The sequence below is a fragment of the Mytilus trossulus genome, unplaced genomic scaffold, assembly GCF_036588685.1.
Source record: "Mytilus trossulus isolate FHL-02 unplaced genomic scaffold, PNRI_Mtr1.1.1.hap1 h1tg000050l__unscaffolded, whole genome shotgun sequence".
Classification (NCBI taxonomy): Eukaryota; Metazoa; Mollusca; class Bivalvia; order Mytilida; family Mytilidae; genus Mytilus; species Mytilus trossulus.
Window position 1 is genome coordinate 4,805,362 of NW_026963292.1, and position 20,877 is coordinate 4,826,238.

Here is a 20,877-nt window from a genome sequence, read left to right on the forward strand (position 1 = left end):
TTTGAGTACTGCAGACGTCTTTTTGTCACAGCCAAGCTTTTTGTAGATCTCTGCTATTTGTGGTGCCAAATAGGACCCACGTTGCTTGAGAAATGTTTCAGGCATCACACTGGTGTCAAAAGTGTCGACTATTGTGAATTTATTCGACTGAGAAGTTTGGAAATTCATCGGAAAGTTGCCAGTTTGGGAAACCACGTGAGTCGACGATTGGGCGATCCAGAAGCGGATCCCCGTCAATCACAACCCAAACATAATTATTCCGGTGAGATCGTATGATTTTTATACTTTAAATACTGAAAATTGTTTTAATTTTACAAAAAATTTAGCTGACGAAAATTTGCATTTGAAAAAAAATAATTCCGGTGGCTCCGATCTCGTCACCAAATTACCGGACATACAAAAATATTTTTATTTTAAATTTTTTTTTTTTTTAGTCAAGATTTGCATTTTGTATCATAATAATTTGCATATTTTTAGACTTTCATGTTATACGTGGTTTTTAAGTATTACAGATCGAATTTAGAAAATAAAGGACTTATGAGTGAAACTGTTCTACACAACTATCTCAGGTCTATTCCACTCGTCATCACACAACAGACAAAATATTAATTTTCACCTGCTAAGAGACGGGCTTCATCCTAAAAGAATATGGGCACAAAAGTGGTTTAGAAGATTACCACTTGACATATGCCAAGAGTATTGGTAAGATAGGGAATCATTTTCAGTACACGTCGATCCACAGGATTGAAAATTACAATCTTTTATAAATTGCAATTTAATAATAAACATGAATGACGATACAGTAGTAGAGACGGGTTCTGATCGAAAAGTCGGCGAAGATTCCCCGCCAAATGGTGATCAGTTGGGCATAAAAATGCTTAACGTGTTAGAAAGAATGGGGAACGACATGGGAACCTTGGCTGACACCATGACATATGTTTAGAAAACAGGATGAGGTTTCTGCCAATACAATGTAGCTACTCTACCAACAAAGTAGAAGTATAGAAGAATTGAACAATACGTTTTTGCAGAACCGGGAGACATCGTAATCCGACATTAAGAGCACAGGAACTAATACTTCCGGTTACACAGTTGACGATTTTTCTGGGTCTTCTATTTGTCCAAAGTATGGATTATATGATGGAAATAATGAACACCTAGACCCTAAGTTATGCGAAAACAAACAAGTTGACAGTTTTCAGGTTGGCCAAGAGAACAGTCACAGACAATCTCTGTTCGGTCAAGATAGCAAGCCGAAATCGGATTTACAGTTCGGTCGTGGGAACAGTCCCAGACCACCTTCATTTAGTTTAGATAATCAACCAATATGATATTTGCAGTTCGTCGAGGAACAGTCCCAGGCCATCGTCCCAGAATACAGATGATGACAAGGAAGTTTGCAGTTTGGTCGCGGGAACAGTCCCAGACCAAATGCAAATTCACACACACCATTGTCATCAACACAAAGGGATACAACAACACAGAATTTAGATGATGACAGACAGAACGGGAGTTTGCAGTTTGGTCGCGGGTACAGTCCCAGACCAAATGCTAATTCACACACACCATAGTCATCAACACCAAGGGATACCACAACACTCCCCCCTTTTAAACCGTTGTTAAGCACTATAGAAAGATGGGAGTCTAGGTCGAGTTCTATGAACACAAATAATAGACAAGATTTGATAAGAAACATACAACCTTCGTTTTCTAGTGATATTGAAGCTATGCACAGTAGTAACAATACACAGCAGACAAGACAAAAAGTACCAAAGAGTGACGTTCCCCACTAAAAACTTCCAACATTCGACGGGAAGGATGATTATGAGGGGTTAATTATCCCATTCAACAGGGCAGCTAGGAGAAACGAATGGACAGAGGAGGAAAAGTTAGATAGGTACATTGAAGTTCCTGCGAGGACAGGCGAGTAAATTTATGACCGCAATTCCTCGACAGGAAAGAGATAGTTTTGAATCCATTTCGCGTCACATGGAAAACAGGTTCAACCGAAAAGAGCCCCCATCCACTACACGAAAAAAACTATCTGATTTAAGACAACACAATGAAAAGAATGAAGAGTTTGCTGAAGAAGTAAGACGATTAGTCTCAAGAGCATACCCAACAAGTATTACCAATGTTATTTCAACTGATCGGGCGGAGCTTACATTATAATTTGCATAAGGATAGTCTACTTTAAGATGTGTGTGATAAGGATGATTGCCGTTATAATTATAACTGATTTTCAATCACCTATCAGTGTCATCAAAGGAATTTACAAAACAATGACTGGACACTTGAGTGATGAGTTTATCCTAAAACACCTAACTATAGATGGACTGGTTTAGTGTGAGCTAATCGGTTAAACTCTGCCCAGTCAAGTGAAATGAATCGAGTAATAGTATCGAGTTACAAGAGGAACTTGCAGCGGAACACTTTTTGAAGGGCCACAAGAACGCCAAAATAGCATATGAAGCTTTAAACCACCAACCTAAGACTGTATCTTCAGCACTAGATATTGTTGTACAACTACAACACAATTATCATGCTACGTTGGGCAGGGATGTTGATTATAATACAAAACAAAGGACCAGACGCGTTACGTGGAAAGATGAAGAGGAAAACAGTACTGACCAATATGAAGGGATGGACAGCGTTAGGCAGTTGGTAAATTCATTTCGGAAACCAGATAATCAAACATTACAGAATGAAATCAAAGCACTAAGAGATCTTTTAGAAAGGGCCATGCTGCATGATTCAAAACCAGCTACATTGACAGCACAGTCAACGGGATGTTATTTTTGTGGCGATAAAAGCCATTTCAAACGTGATTGTCCAAAAAGATCACGACCCCCCAGCCCTATGAGAAGACAAGATACTGGTGCTGATTGTGAAAGGAGATATATTATCAAATTGGCAGAGGACAAGATTTACTCATTCCAATTCAAGTCAATGGCAATAAGGTCGATGCTATTGTTGATACAGTAGCAGATGTAACGGTACTTTCAAGATCCTTTGCAAATTGTATTGGTTTGAGCGTTACTACCGGTATAAAAGCTTGCTTATTGAATGCAGAAAATGGGAAAGAAATGGAGGCTGACATGAATATTGTTGCAAAGCTTCAACTGGGTAAAAAGGAGATAATTTGGAAAGTATGTTTTGCCCCCATAAGAGATGATATTTTAATTGGAATAGACTTACTGAAAGAAGTAGATGGTATCATAATGGCCAAACAAGGTGATCTGCTGATAAATAATGAGCTGATACCAGGACGGTATCGAAAAGAAAATGATTGCCAAATATCAAGAGTGACGGCTGAAATGGAACCCACTTTAGATACTTTAAAGCCCATGGACGAGACAGATGTATATGGAGGAGTTGAAAGTCTAAAAGAAAGTATTGTTGATGTTTTAGACCCAGCTTCCTTACAAGACAATAACAACATTGGGTCGGTTTTAGTGGAAACTCGCCTACAGGATAATCTTGAAAAAGATAATGTTTCAGACATGGACGAGGTAAGTGCGATTGGTTCAAATGTGCCACATGAGCCGAGGACACAGGCTCCAGACTCAGGTGGGTTTGAGAACCAGAATATTAAGCTATCGCAAGAATTTGTTGTCGAAATTTCAGATGCTTATGATGCGGCTAACGACGATAAATCTGATAGTTCAAAGAAAGAGAATTCACTATTTGAAGACTATATCATATGTTCATTAGAACAGACGATACAAAGTTTAGATTCGGGCAAGAATTCAACCAAACAAGATGATGAATCAGAACAGAAGGAGATTATATCACGTGATTCGGGGACACTGAGTCCAGTCTCAAGTGGTAGTAAGACCCATGCAAACGTAACCAAGAAGATAGGGTCTCTCAATGATGCCTTAAATCCAAAGATTTCAACCAAGATGGATGACAGTTCAGATTCCAGTGAGTCGAGGACACAGGCTCCAGACTTACCTGGGAATCATCAGATGACAAAAGAAAAGCACCCACCTAAAAGCAGTCGATATGGACGCAAAATAAACCAACCCTTACGTTTCAAAGATTGACAAAAACATTTGTGCAAAAAAATAAGAGATATTCTTATTGAGAACTGTCTGTTTATAAAGAAAAGGGGGAATAGTGTAACGGTTATTGGGTTCGGGATTGTGTACTTGTTTTTATGTTGTTCGTTCTATAAATAAAGTTTGAGTACTGCAGACGTCTCTTTGTCACAGCCAAGCTTTTTGTAGATCTCTGCTATTTGTGGTGCCAAATAGGACCAACGTTGCTTGAGAAGTGTTTCAGGCATCACATTACATCGTGTTAAACTCGCACGTCAATGTGTTCGTAGATAGTAGATGTTGTTGTGTCCTGTTAAATTGTTATACGATGATGACTGATGTTCCAATATTTTGACTATTTTATTGATTGTGACTGTTTATTTAACGCATCATGTAAATGTAACGGAATTTGATGAGACTGTTATTAAAGTGAGAGGGTTAGCGCTATAGAACCAGGTTTAATCCACCATTTTCTACATTTGAAAATGCCTGTACCAAGTCAGGAATATGACAGTTCTTGTCCATTCGTTTTTGATGCGTTTTGTTTTTTGATTTTGCCATGTGATTATGGACTTTCCAAATTGATTTTCCTCTGAGTTCAGTATTTTTGTGATTTTACTTTTTGTCTGTCAAGTTTTGATCACTGTTTCTAATCATCTTCGGAAGGCCCCTTTTTTAATTTATAATTACCAATGGAAGTAGAAAGACCTTTTGTCTAACCTGTCTTTGTGTTATTTTTTATACGTCCGTCAATTTTGACGGGACGTATTATGGTATTCAAATGTCCACCGTCCGTCCGTCCGTCCGTCCGCCCGTCTGTCCGTCTGTCCGGTGTAAACATGTCGCACCGTAACTTGAGAACGACTTATCCAAATTTCATGAAACTTAACATAGTTGTTTCTTATGATGGTCAAATGATCTGTATACTTTTTTGTGAAAATAAGATTACAACTTTTTGAGTTACGGCACTTTGTAACTAAAACAGGGGTGTGTTTTTTTCACATGTCGCACCGTATCTCAAAAACGATTCTTGATAATGGCTTAAAACTTTAAATACTTCTTAGTTATATTAATCTTAATATCTGTATACTTTTTGGTGATGATTCAAAATTTAATTTTTGAGTTATTGAGTATTTTGTAAAAAAAGGGGGAGGTTTTTTTTACATGTCGCACCATATCTCAAAAACGATTTATGATTATTACTTAAAACTTTACACATGTCTTTGTTATATTAATCTTAAGATCTGTATACGTTTTGGTGATGATTCAAAATTTCATTTTTGAGTTATTGAGTATTTTGTAAAAAAAAAAAAAAAGTGGGTTTACATGTCGCACCATATCTCAAAAACGATTTATGATTATTGCTTAAAACTTTACACACTTCTTTGTTATATTAATCTAAAGATCTGTATACTTTTTGGTGATGATTCATTTTTATATGTTCGAGTTATTGAGTTTTTTGAAAAAAAAAGAGTTTTTTTTCACATGTTGCGCTGTATCTCTATTGCTTAAAACTTAACAGGCTAATGTTGCGTCGGGTTTCCAAATACATCTTGTACAATCTTCCTATTGAGCGGGAATAAGGAAGGAGTCAGGATACACTAAGCATGACATCCTGTACAACCCTGTGTTATTCAAAAAAGATTTATGTTTTTTTCACAAGACGACGGGCGTATCATGCGCTCATGGCGCAGCTGTTTATTTAAATATTGATCAAGTCGAAATGCTATCTAAAACACTTACCACTCATTCAAAAAAGAAGGGTCTGACTTGTTTTTATCATACTGCTTTTATTACATTATAGATGTCTGTTTCCGTTCGATTCCGTTAAATACCAATTCCTCAGAGCAATTGGTACTTTGCGGAACGGAACGGAACGGAATAATAAATTAAAAAGTTTAAATCAGATTCAACTTGATGACTGTTTCTAATCCTCGTCGGAACGAGAGGTGGGAGGCCTCTTTTAAAAAATATAATTACCAATGTAAGAAGTAAGACTTTTTGTCTATCCGGCCTTTGTGTTAAATTCTTAATTATTTATCAGGTCGAGAATGCTATCTAAAACACTTATTTCTTCTGCAAAAAGGGGTGTCAGACACATTTTTTTTTATCATACTGCTTTTATTACATTATAAATGTCTGGTTCCGTTCGATTCCGTTAAATACCAATTCCTCAGAGCAATTGGTACTTTACGGAACGGAACGGAACGGAATAATAAATTAAAAAGTTTAAATCAGATTCAACTTGATCACTGTTTCTAATCCTCGTCGGAACGAGAGGTAGAAGGCCTCTTTTAAAAAATATAATTACCAATGGAAGAAGTAAGACTTTTTGTCTATCCAGCCTTTGTGTTAAATTCTTAATTATTTATCTGGTCGGGAATGCTATCTAAAACACTTATTTCTTCTGCAAAAAGGGGTGTCAGACACATTTTTTTTTATCATACTCCTTTTATTACATTATAAATAAAATGTCTGGTTCCGTTCGATTCCGTTAAATACCAATTCCTCAGAGCAATTGGTACTTTACGGAACGGAACGGAATAATAAATTAAAAAGTTTAAATCAGATTCAACTTGATCACTGTTTCTAATCCTCGTCGGAACGAGAGGTAGAAGGCCTCTTTTAAAAAATATAATTACCAATGGAAGAAGTAAGACTTTTTGTCTATCCAGCCTTTGTGTTAAATTCTTAATTATTTATCTGATCGGGAATGCTATCTAAAACACTTATTTCTTCTGCAAAAAGGGGTGTCAGACACATTTTTTTTATCATACTGCTTTTATTACATTATAAATAAAATGTCTGGTTCCGTTCGATTCCGTTAAATACCAATTCCTCAGAGCAATTGGTACTTTACGGAACGGAACGGAACGGAATAATAAATTAAAAAGTTTAAATCAGATTCAACTTGATCACTGTTTCTAATCCTCGTCGGAACGAGAGGTGGAAGGCCTCTTTTAAAAAATATAATTACCAATGGAAGAAGTAAGACTTTTTGTCTATCCAGCCTTTGTGTTAAATTCTTAATTATTTATCTGGTCGGGAATGCTATCTAAAACACTTATTTCTTCTGCAAAAAGGGGTTTCAGACACATTTTTTTTATCATACTGCTTTTATTACATTATAAATAAAATGTCTGGTTCCGTTCGATTCCGTTAAATACCAATTCCTCAGAGCAATTGGTACTTTACGGAACGGAACGGAACGGAATAATAAATTAAAAAGTTTAAATCAGATTCAACTTGGTCACTGTTTCTAATCCTCGTCGGAACGAGAGGTGGAAGGCCTCTTTTAAAAAATATAATTACCAATGGAAGAAGTAAGACTTTTTGTCTATCCGGCCTTTGTGTTAAATTCTTAATTATTTATCAGGTCGGGAATGCTATCTAAAACACTTATTTCTTCTGCAAAAAGGGGTGTCAGACACATTTTTTTTTATCATACTGCTTTTATTACATTATAAATGTCTGGTTCCGTTCGATTCCGTTAAATACCAATTCCTCAGAGCAATTGGTACTTTACGGAACGGAACGGAACGGAATAATAAATTAAAAAGTTTAAATCAGATTCAACTTGATCACTGTTTCTAATCCTCGTCGGAACGAGAGGTAGAAGGCCTCTTTTAAAAAATATAATTACCAATGGAAGAAGTAAGACTTTTTGTCTATCCAGCCTTTGTGTTAAATTCTTAATTATTTATCTGGTCGGGAATGCTATCTAAAACACTTATTTCTTCTGCAAAAAGGGGTGTCAGACACATTTTTTTTTATCATACTGCTTTTATTACATTATAAATGTCTGGTTCCGTTCGATTCCGTTAAATACCAATTCCTCAGAGCAATTGGTACTTTACGGAACGGAACGGAACGGAATAATAAATTAAAAAGTTTAAATCAGATTCAACTTGATCACTGTTTCTAATCCTCGTCGGAACGAGAGGTAGAAGGCCTCTTTTAAAAAATATAATTACCAATGGAAGAAGTAAGACTTTTTGTCTATCCAGCCTTTGTGTTAAATTCTTAATTATTTATCTGGTCGGGAATGCTATCTAAAACACTTATTTCTTCTGCAAAAAGGGGTGTCAGACACATTTTTTTTTATCATACTGCTTTTATTACATTATAAATGTCTGGTTCCGTTCGATTCCGTTAAATACCAATTCCTCAGAGCAATTGGTACTTTGCGGAACGGAACGGAACGGAACGGAATAATAAATTAAAAAGTTTTAAATCAGATTCAACTTGATCACTGTTTCTAATCCTCTTCGGAACGAGAGGTGGGATGCCTCTTTTAAAAAATATAATTACCAATGGAAGGAGTAAGACTTTTTGTCTAAGCTGCCTTTGTTTTAAATTCTTAATTATTTATCTGGTCGGGAATGCTATCTAAAACACTTATTTCTTCTGCAAAAAGGGGTTTCAGACACATTTTTTTCATCATACTCCTTTTATTACATTATAAATAAAATGTCTGGTTCTGTTCGATTCCGTTAAATACCAATTCCTCAGAGCAATTGGTACTTTACGGAACGGAACGGAACGGAATAATAAATTAAAAAGTTTAAATCAGATTCAACTTGATCACTGTTTCTAATCCTCGTCGGAACGAGAGGTGGAAGGCCTCTTTTAAAAAATATAATTACCAATGGAAGGAGTAAGACTTTTTGTCTAAGCTGCCTTTGTTTTAAATTCTTAATTATTTATCTGGTCGGGAATGCTATCTAAAACACTTATTTCTTCTGCAAAAAGGGGTTTCAGACACATTTTTTTTATCATACTGCTTTTATTACATTATAAATGTCTGGTTCCGTTCGATTCCGTTAAATACCAATTCCTCAGAGCAATTGGTACTTTACGGAACGGAACGGAACGGAATAATAAATTAAAAAGTTTAAATCAGATTCAACTTGATCACTGTTTCTAATCCTCGTCGGAACGAGAGGTGGAAGGCCTCTTTTAAAAAATATAATTACCAATGGAAGAAGTAAGACTTTTTGTCTATCCGGCCTTTGTGTTAAATTCTTAATTATTTATCTGGTCGGGAATGCTATCTAAAACACTTATTTCTTCTGCAAAAAGGGGTGTCAGACACATTTTTTTTTATCATACTGCTTTTATTACATTATAAATGTCTGGTTCCGTTCGATTCCGTTAAATACCAATTCCTCAGAGCAATTGGTACTTTGCGGAACGGAACGGAACGGAACGGAATAATAAATTAAAAAGTTTTAAATCAGATTCAACTTGATCACTGTTTCTAATCCTCTTCGGAACGAGAGGTGGGAGGCCTCTTTTAAAAAATATAATTACCAATTGAAGAAGTAAGACTTTTTGTCTATCCAGCCTTTGTGTTAAATTCTTAATTATTTATCTGGTCGGGAATGCTATCTAAAACACTTATTTCTTCTGCAAAAAGGGGTGTCAGACACATTTTTTTTTATCATACTGCTTTTATTACATTATAAATGTCTGGTTCCGTTCGATTCCGTTAAATACCAATTCCTCAGAGCAATTGGTACTTTACGGAACGGAACGGAACGGAATAATAAATTAAAAAGTTTAAATCAGATTCAACTTGATTACTGTTTCTAATCATCGTCGGAACGAGAGGTGGAAGGCCTCTTTTAAAAAATATAATTACCGATGGAAGGAGAAAGACTTTTTGTGTAACCTGCCTTTGTGTTAAATATTTTATTATTGATCAAGTCGAAAATTCTATCTAAAACACATACCACTCATGCAAAAAGAGGTGTCAGACAATTTTTTTTATCATAGTGCTTTAATTACATTAAAGATGTCTGTTTCCGTTCGATTCCGTTAAATACCAATTCCTCAGAGCAATTGGTACTTTGCGGAACGGAACGGAACGGAATAATAAATTTAAAAAGTTTAAATCAGAACCAATGTTTCTAATCATCGTCGGAAAGGACGACGTGAGGTCAGTCTAGATATCATAATGCATGACTTGCAAATGCGTTAATTTCATGATAATTTATCAGGACAATCCGACATATTCATCTACAGAATAGTTCCCGATGTTATACATTATTACACATTTCACCTGTGAAGATGAGATTAAGTATACATTTGTGTTATTTGTATATGGAAAACCGTAAAACACAGAAATTTTAAAGTTTGTTTTGTTTTAAAGATTTTTCGAAATTTTGATAAATGCCCCCTTTGGATACCTTAAATGAAATTCTGTTCCGTTCCGTTCCGTTCCGTTCCGTTCCGTAAAGTACCAATAGCCCCTTTTTATAAGAATTACATAAAGGTTATACAAATCCATTTGGTTGATAATTAGGTAGTGAGTCTCATCTTATTCATTTCATACCTTCTCTTGAAAATGTAAATCTCTTTTTTATAAATTCTCTTAAAAATGAACAAATAAATGGGGAATGTGTCCATGTGACACTTATGATGCCTCTGCTTGCATATAAAGTTATAAAGGGACATAAGTGAAGAACGGTAACCATCATCATCTTCCAATAATGGTCAGGAGTCGTAGGCGACTGTAAATATTGACCAGGCGTAGGTCTGAGGGAGCCACTCTCAACACAGGTTTTATATGTACAAATAAAAAGCTAGTATTTACAGTTAAAACTATCTACATCAAATGGTGGTTTATGTGGTTGTCCTCAGGGCCGCCGCTGCATGGAGGCTGGCCTTGAAGTCGTCCAGAGTGGTTGAGTTGGTCACCGTTGTTGGTAGCTGGTTCCAATTCTGGATAGTAAGAGGAAAGAAGGATTGTCGGTACACTTCTGTTAAAATTGGTGTAGATCTGCCTCAATCTGTTTGCCCCTCTGGTTCTGGTGTCACTTTTGTTGATGATACTGCTGGCTTCTGGTATGGAAATCATACCATTGATGGACTTGTACATGATCAACAGGCGATGGTCCTTACGTCTATCTTGTAATGATTACCATTTCAGAAGCTGAATTATGTGGGTGACACATCCAGGAGTTTTGTCTCTGTAGTTATTACAGACATAACGGGCTCCCCTTCTTTGCACTTTGTCTAGTCGGTTTATGTCTTCCACTTTGTATGGGTCCCACACAGCAGACGCATACTCCAAGGCGCAAAAATCCTAGAGTTCTTGATGCTTTGGCTGCTGTTATCTCTGCGTGCTTTTTCCAAGTTAAGTCTTCGCTAAGAGTAACACCAAGATATTTGCTGCTGTCCACAACTTCGAGTTGGTGTCCGTGTAGGTGGTACTGTGTCTCCAAGATGTTTTTTCGGTTGGTGCCTATTCTGATGACTGCATTTAGCAGGGTGAAAGCTCATCTGCCATACATGTTCCCATTGCTCAAGGGCAGTCAGGTCTTGTTGTAGGTTAATTGCATCTGCTTGATTCTTGATGTGCTTATATAACAAGCTGTCATCGGCAAAAAGGCGAACTGCAGAAGATGATACTGTGTCAGGCAGGTCGTTAATGTATACCAGGAACAAGAGGGGACCTAGGACAGTGCCTTGAAGAACTCCAGACAGAACATCTAGCTTCTCTGAGGTAGAGCCTTCTACTATCACTCTTTGAGTTCGAGATGACAAAAAAGATGAAATCCATTTTAGGGTGTTACCTCTTATCCCATAAAAACCTAGCTTGTACAAAAGGCGTTGGTGTGGCACTTTGTCGAAAGCCTTGGCAAAATCTAATTTTTCCATTGCCTTTTGGTAAAGGGCATAACTCTAGAATGGTTGATATGAAGGCACCAAAATTCAAACTTGATCTGTTTAATGATAATTAGCATTGTGTATAAGTTTCATAACATTTGGTTAAGGCAAACTAAAATTAAAGAACATGAAGAACTGAAACCAATTTTGGAATTTATGGACGGATGTACAGACGAACAGACAGAGGCTAAAACTGAATAAAAAGTAACATCATAAAAATACTGAACTCTGCGGAAGATTCAAAACTGAAAGCAAAATCTAACATAATTTTTTTTCAAAAATACAAAATTTCATGAGCATTGGATAAAACACTTGTAGGGATTTTATTCCACGAAAGACACTAAGTAAACAGGTAGTATCAAAATTTATGTGAGTGTAGAGACTATGATTTTTTTCTGTATGAATGGTTTTACACTAGTATTTGTTGGGGTCCTTTATAGCTTGCTGTTCAATGTGAGCCAAGGATCTGTGTTGAAGACCGTACCTTGGCCTATAATAGTTTACATTTATAAATTGGAGATTTGACTCATTGGTAATCATACCATATTTATTATATGTGCATCTACACATACAGATCTTCCAATAAACAAAGTTTCATAAACATCTGACGAAATATGTAAATCCACAAAGAACATACTGAGTAGTATCAAAGTTTGTGCAAGTATAAAGGGAAAAGATTTGTCAATGGAAATGGCCTAAATTGTATTTGCATCAGATTCTTCATATACACATATTTTCCAATATACAAAGTTTATCAATGAAGAATTACCCTCACAAAGCACATACTGCCTACATTACTGGTAAGAATCAAAATTTGTGTAAGTGTAAAGGATCACGACTCCTGGATTTGTCATCAGAATTAGATTGGGAGATTTAATATTATTATGTACATCATCATGTTTATGATGTTAAAATCTTACAATGCAAAGTTACATCAAAATCTTATGAACCACGTAGGAATTGCTTCAACAAAATGCAAAATGGCCTTTGTTAGTCTTGTATTATTTTAGTTTTAGTTTCTTGTGTACAATTTGGAAATTAGTATGGCGTTCATTATCACTGAACTAGTATATATTTGTTTAGGGGCCAGCTGAAGAACGCCTCCGGGTGATGGAATTTCTCGCTACATTGAAGACCTATTGGTGACCTTCTGCCATGGTTTTTTTTCTTTGGTCGGGTTGTTGTCTCTTTGACACATTCTCCATTTCCATTCTCAATTTTAAGAATAGAATAACAAATTTCAAATTAAAAAGGGCCATAATTCCTGCTGCAGCAAACATGGCATAGTAGGTTCTTAATTGAAAAACATAACAATTTAAAAATTTATTGCGAATTTATTTCATTTTTAATTTGAAGTATTTCTTCTTCATCATCTTCTGTAAATTTCTTTTTTAAATCTTCTGGAACTTCCACTTCCCTCAAGTTCTCATGTTGAGGAGCTGGTTCGTCTCCTATTAAAACATCTATTAAGTTCATTATTGCCGGATTGTTCATACGTTCTGGTTCCCACTGATGATACTCTCTCATTATAACATATGTGTTCTTTTCTTTGACAAATTGTCTTGCTTTTTTTGTTGCACAAAGCTGAAAAATAAATTAAACAGTTTGAGAAAAATGTGTGTTTTTAGAATTACACTTCACATAAAACATAACTTATCTGGGACTTTTATAGCTGACTATATGCGGTATGGGCTTTGCTTATTGTTGAAGGCAGTACAGTGACCTATAATTGTTAATGTTTGTGTCATTTTGGTCTTTTGTGGATAGTGGATAGTTGTCTCATTGGCAATCATACCACATCTTCTTTTTTATATTAACTGTTTCTTATTATTATTAGCAGGTCCATTGTACTTCTGCCTGCAGTAAAAATTTCACAGCTAAACTCAACAGATGATACTGTAAATTCTGAAATTATTGTGTACATTTTTTATAATATTGTGATCAGATCTATGTCAGTACGTAGAACAGAAATGAAAATATATCAGTACCTAATGCGGTTTAATCTGCGTACAAATATAAACATGTTTCGAATATCAGAATGTGAGTTCTTATTTTAATAATAATCTAGTCCTATCATCCAAATAATAAAAACATCTCAATAATTTCTTAATGTTGTATTTACAAGGTTTTATTGTTGCAATAAATCGTCAAAACCTGAAAAATTTATCAAATGTAAATGGTGGTATTGGCCTCTTGAATCTGTTTTTATTACTTTGTATGCATAGTGCTTCCTGTATAAACCTTCTGGTTTCGTTGCAGGTGCACAGCTTTTAGTAATTGTCAGCTCAAAATTCTGTGGTTTCATTAATTTTTCAAGGGTACCAATTTTCAGGAGTTGAGGGAAAATTGTATGTTCGTGGAAATTTTTGGTTTTGCTAAAGTCTGCACACAACATTGACCTATATTAGATTTGTATTTTGTTGAACACCTAAATAGCTTGTTCACCTTTGACCACAAAATTCAGGAAAAATTAATATCCCAATATAATAATGAATATATAGTTAGATTTCAAAAACATGGTAAATGACAAAATTCGACTCAGATAGAGTACATAACTTTTGACATTGACCAACCTGAAATAAACATTCGACGATGATTTTCCTTATGTCTGGATCCGACTCTCTCTGTTTGTCTGGAGGTAAATACTGAAGGTCTGCTGGCAGTCGCTCCATGTCATCGTCATCAAACTCCTCCCCACCAGCCAAGGGCAACAACAATCGAGGAAGTAAATCAACCTTGTCTCCTAGCAACCAGTCGTGGTAACCTGTAGAAAATAAAATAACATTGGTTATCAGTCAATTTAGTGAATTTTCCATTGAACCATAAAAATATGAGCATCATTCAATCTGACCTGTCAAGTTTATTACTTTGTGCTTGTTGTTTCATGGAATGAGTCCAGCTGAAACAATAATGAACAATGGTATGTTTGTTGTCAAAGTGGTCAGTAATTGAATGAATAATGCTACATGTATTTCTTATGTTCGTGAAAAATTGCCTCAAAAACAATTCAAAATGTAATGATTTTTATGCTTTTTTAGAATCTTTTAAAACTTAGATTGTAAATGTTGCAACCAGCAGCAAAATCTTAAATAGAAATATTTTTGAGGACGAGTTATTTCCCTCCCAACCTTATTTGTATGCATTCCCTTTTGTTTTTATTCATTGTTATTGTCACTTTTTATCTAAATTTAGATCTTACATGTATCTGCATATCTCCCCACTTTAACTGTATATATATCATATTGCCAGGCTAATTATAACTACAAATGTATATCTACCAACCTGTATCAAACAAACAGTTTTTAATAAGACTTGCTATTCCTCCTCTTCTGATCGCAGATTCCTGGTAAGTTAAGAATGGTAAACATCGCTGAATGACATATTCTCTTTCTGTCATAAGTTCTGTTCTAACTTGTGGCACCTGTGACAAATTACCCAGCAATGGTGCTAGGAAATGCAAATTTGACTTAAGATTATATTCCACATTACACATGGCATTTACAATCTTTGATAAACTGACATCTTTGCTTTGTAGAATGATTGTGGCTATACAGCCTGCACACTCTTCTGGCCTTGACAAGTTTGAAACAAATTTGCACACACTATCAGCCTGTCTGAAACTTGGGTCTAAGAATTTTTTGAAACAGTTCACAATAAATTCTGAAAACTTGTTGTTTTTAACAATCTGTAAACTTAATTTAGAGTCTGTTGCAATATTTGTCAAAGCTTTAAATGCTTTATTATGAACGCCCTCATCTGAATCATCACAAAGGGAGATAACTCCATCTAAAAATTTCTGACTGCTTGCAATCATTTGTTTTCCATCCTCCTTTCCAGTCATTCCCAACACATAGTCTATTGCAATATTTTTGACATCCCCCCTAGCTGCTGGATTCAGAAAGGGAGAGAACTCTTTCTCCAGGTCTTCTTTACTGTGTTCTGTCATATCTGAAAGAAATATCATCAGCTGAAGTCACAAAAGTGAACACCATATAGATATAGGAAGATGTGGTGTGAGTGCCAATGAGACAACTCTCCATCCAAATAACAATTTAAAAAGTAAACCATTACACATTGTAGGTTAAAGTACGGCCTTCAACACAGAGCCTTGGCTCACACCGAACAACAAGCTATAAAGGGCCACAAAATTACTAGTGTAAAACCATTCAAACGGGAAAACCAACGGTCTAATCTATATAAACAAAACAAGAAACACGTATATATTACATAAACAAACGACAACTACCATGACTACTGTACATCAGATTCCTAACTTAGGACAGGTGCAAACATTAGCAGCGGGATTAAACGTTTTTTTGCAGCGGGATTAAACGTTTTAATGGATCCAAACCTTCTCCCTTTTTCTGAAACAATAGCATAACATCACAACATAGAAAAACACACGATAAAATATCAATTGGCAGACTTAACTCAATCAAAAAACGTATACCATATATAATTATAACCTTAAACATGTTAAACATGTTAAATGAATCATAAATTATCATTCCATTATGCCTTAAAACACTAAATACTTTTTTTTTCATTTTCAAATGCACTTTAAAGGTGGCTCAGGTGTCTTCCTTCATTTTAAATTTTGAAGTACATGTACATGAAGGAAGCACCTGATTGACTCGTGAAAACATTTAACGTTTGAATAAAGTTCTATATTTAAAATGTAAATTGTTTAAACATTTTGATGAAGATTTTGAATGACGAATCTAAGACAAATGAACTTCTTTTGAGATCGTTTGAGAAATATTGAAATTCAAATGCGACCAGCCGGGGGGAAACAATTTTGATCAAATGACAAAACTATACACGTAGATGTTGAAATGCAGACTGACTGATTTTCCTGTGGAAAATAATTATGATGGTCGAATTATGAGAATGATGAGGTTTATTAATCCAGCTTAATCCATGTTAATAATTACTGGATTACTGACCCATCCTATGGCGATAAGCGGATAAGTTGTAAATACAACTTGTATTGATCATGTTAATTACCTGGGGGTCATAAACTTTGCAAAAACATAAGGACAGGTAGATGTATGGTATTTAAATGCAAATTTTTTTTTACACTTTCAAAATTAAAGTGATGAAATTGATTTGAAATACTTTCGTCAATGTGGATACTGTTTCTTAAATTATCAAAGTGACAAGCGCTAGCAAAATCACTGAAGAGGGGACACTAAAAAGATGACAACAGAGTCTACATCTGTCATGTCTGTCTGTCCAGTGTCAACATATCACCGTTTATACTTGAGAACCACTTAGGCCAAAAAAAATGAATGTCTGTTTAAGGTTACATACAACTGTACATTATGTACATTAAATAAATAGGGTAGGTAGGTCGGTATTTGTATTATTTTTATAATAAATTGCCTGATACATTTTGTACATACTTATTTTCACAAAAAGAGCGAACAGACTCTATGGGCGAACTGACCTGATACCTTGCCAGACTTCATAATCATTTGAACTAGTGGTGCAGCTGTTTTATAATTACTTTCTATGCAACGGTTTTGACATTTTTTTTCCTCATGTTTCTGTATTGAGACCATCACACCTTTCAACTTCATCTTGGAGAGTACACAGGGGCTTGTTTAGTGAGTCAGACGAGGTTTTACTGTCAATGGCGATCGCTATCCTGTATAGCCCAACCTCGTCTGACCCACTTAACAAACCCCTGTGGCTATGGAGAGAAGTCGAGTTTCAAGACGTAACCCTTGGCTAGCGAGGTAGGTACGTGTAAGGGTTGTGGTAGTTTTGTGTGGCTCTACATACGTTTGAATATCATACTGGTCAATTATTTTATACTATCAACAATCTTTAACATTCACTTATCAAGAAACTCACTTGGTTGAAATATGTTGCCTTGAAAATCACGTTTTCCTTAAAACAGGAAGTGATGAGTACATCGTAAAAGAGTAACCGTTTCCGGAATATAAAAGAGAATCCGTAAACTGAAATACTTTACAATGTAGATTAGACTGAAATTTTAATGGAAAGTGTATGTCACTTGGCTTTATAAAGTTGTAAATATATTGTGTTAATTGATATTGATGTATATGTTACAGGCATTTTCTAAATTTAGACATTTTGTAAAGTGACTGAATTTTCAGGCAATTTATAAAATGCTTAAACTTGACAGGCATTATACAAAATGACTAAAAATACCTAGTCATTTTGTAAAATGCCTGAAATTTAGAAGCAAAATTTAACAAATTGCCAGTTCAGTTTTAGGCAATTTGTAGAAGGAGGACATTGACCATAGTGGACAAAGCACAATGTCTTGCAAAGAAAATAGCTAATGGTTCAGTAGAATTAATTAATTTTTCAAAAACCACCATGGAAGGTTTGTTTGTCATAGGATATATTATTTTTAGTGAAACTAAGTAAAGTACATACTTATTCGTAATTCTGATACCATATGCAGAAGTGAATTTATGATTATATTGTCAATAGAACAAAATTAACAATATAATTTTTTGAAACTCTAGATTCAAAACAGTAGGGTGAAAAATGTGTAGACAAAAAAAGATTTTTTTATTGACTGATTGCTGTACATGTCATGCATGTAGAATACTTAATGTGAAAAAAGTTTTGCATTTGAATAAAATATGGCAATATATTTAATGTTCCTTTTCAGAAATAATGAGAATTTTAGATTGGTACATACAACTGAATTGTTTGCCGCAAACTTGCAGCAAGTCTGCTGCAAGCTTGCGGCAAACCAAAAGTTTTCAGGAACACAGAAATCAGTGTTTGCAGATGTTTGCCGCTAGCTGCAAACTTCCGGCAAACATTGCTGCAAGCTTGCGGCAAGTTTGCAGAAACATTAATGTTTGCCGTAAGATTGCCAGAAAGTTTGAAATAATGAAGAATGTTTGCTGCAAGATTGCAGAAAACTTTGACCATTCAATATGTTTGCCGCAAGATTGCAGAAAACTTTGACCATTCAATATGTTTGCCGCAAGATTGCAGAAAACTTTGACCATTCTATATGTTTGCCAGAACATTGCAGGAATTACACAATATTGACTGGGCATGCCTAGTTGACACTTCCTGAATGCTAACAATTTGAAATTGTGGCTAGGTCATGTTGGTTGTGTTTGGAAATGCATTTCACAAATAAGAGATCAAGGAGGCATTTTGGTTCAATAATATGGGATAATCAGTATGCCATTGTGTAAGTACAAATGATTCATAGAATTGCATGTTTTTAATAAAGTAATTAATGTTATTATCATACATAATTAAGTTAGCAACTATATATACATGTATGTGTGGCAGATTGAAAAACTTAAGCTATTATAAGTTTGATTTTGTAACTGATGTACTGCAACATCATGATCATGTTTATTTAGATGAAGTTAAATTCTGTAATGCAATTATTACCTAGCCACATACTCAATACACATTTGAGATTTTACCTTTTTCATTTTTTAATACATGTATATTATGTCATTTGAGAATGACTCCTTCCACTTTTTCAAAACTCAAACGCTTGTATGTATTTCCTTAAATCTCAGTGTGCAACCCTTCTTTCCATGACTGTTAGTATAAAGACAGGAATTGACTTTTTGAAAATGTTGCTGTGTAATTTGAAAGAGATAAATTGAATGTATTTACACACATGAAATTGGTATATGTGTAGTTTCTGCAAGTTTGCCGCAAGTTTGCAACAAACAATTGCCGCAAGCTTGCAGCAAACAATTGCCGCAAGCTTGCGGCAAATGTTTGCCGAAGGGCTTATTTTTCGGTAAATGCATCGAAACAAACTCCCCTCTACAATATGGGTTTCGCCATACACGGCTGTGTTTTGTTGTGATGCAAATGTATGGTTGGTAGTGTCATCTGATACGTGTTTCAATCAGTACAGCCTTCTGCAAATTGTGTCTACGTTTAAATTTATATGGTCCAATATATGGATTGGAGATAATTTTGGTTTAAGACCACAATTTTTTTAAATTGAATATATAGGGCAATAACTCTATAAGGAGGAGCGATTGACAGTTTTTGTCATATTGTCTTATTTTTAGATTTTACAATGTAAATTTTTGAACGTTATTGCTGTTTAGTTTATCTCTATAGGCTTTAGATATTATGAAAGATAATAAACAAAATTGTAAAATTTCCTCAGTAAAACTGCATTTAACAGACAAATAACAGTGCTTTGACAGAATAAGTATCTACTGCTAAAGAAGATATTCATGTGTGCCATGTGTGCTTATTGCGAACCACAATGAAGTCGAAAGTTAAGTGTTTGTCAGTAAAGGTACATTGTAATGAAATGGCAAAATACTAGTACATCATGATTCAGTTTGCAAACTTTGGTTGAAGTGCTTAAACCAGATTTAATGCCAAACAATGTATTTACAAACAAATCAGGACAAATATTGTGTGACAGTTCTGTTGTCCAAACATTTTGAGAAATGAAAAATATTTTTTTAGAGTTTTTTGGAATAATTCAGTAAAGTTTGTTAATACTCTTATTTTAAATTTTAGTAATTATCATAATTAAAGCTGCTCCGGTGTTGAAAGCTTTTAATTGTATATAATTTCATTCTATAAAACCATTTCAGGCATTTTGTAGAATGCCTATCAATTTTTCCAGGCATTTTGTAAAATGCCCAGAAAAATTAGTAATTTTGTATAATGACTGAATTTTGCAGGCATTTTAGAAAATGCCTAAAATTTTCAGGCATTTTACAAAATGCCTAAATTTAGAAAATGACTGTAACATATACATTGTTCACAAATTATAATTTGTAATTTTAACTTTTTACATTATTGTAAGTTATAGGCCCTATAAAGTTGTCCAAAAAGTGCGTATTTACCATGTTCACTATAATACCATACTAGTCTAGATATAACAAACATACTCAATGTTGACTGACCAGTATACCAAATACAAATTGAACTATAATACTTCAAACTATATAAATCTAAATAATAACTCAACAAATATATTGCATTTGCCGTACGGACGAACTAGTGATCGACATCCACAAAGAACGGGCACAGAATAGTTGGAACAAAAACTAGAAAAAATATTTTCTCCTGAAAAAAAACCAAATACCTAAATGTTTGATTACTTCTAATCTATGTTCTTATGAATCAGCGACATGTCCTTGTTTGGCCGAGTCGCTTTTCC

General features: G+C 34.8%; 1 protein-coding gene across 3 annotated transcripts; it reads right to left on the reverse strand.

Annotated features, from left to right (window-relative positions):
* Positions 1–13,037: 13,037 nt before the first annotated feature.
* Positions 13,038–20,622, reverse strand: LOC134699247 (protein HGH1 homolog). 3 transcript variants are annotated; one of them, XM_063560857.1, is made up of 4 exons: positions 20,561–20,622; positions 15,000–15,665; positions 14,291–14,481; positions 13,038–13,301 (listed from the first exon to the last, which is right to left on the reverse strand). In XM_063560857.1, exons 1-4 carry the CDS (start codon positions 20,601–20,603, stop codon positions 13,041–13,043), a joined length of 1,161 nt encoding a protein of 386 aa, XP_063416927.1. In that variant the 5' UTR covers positions 20,604–20,622; the 3' UTR covers positions 13,038–13,040. The 3 variants fall into 3 exon arrangements, with proteins under 3 accessions (XP_063416927.1, XP_063416928.1, XP_063416926.1); XM_063560858.1 differs by lacking the exon at positions 20,561–20,622 and adding an exon at positions 17,577–17,683; XM_063560856.1 differs by lacking the exon at positions 20,561–20,622 and adding an exon at positions 17,227–17,314.
* Between the last annotated feature and the right edge of the window lie 255 nt (positions 20,623–20,877).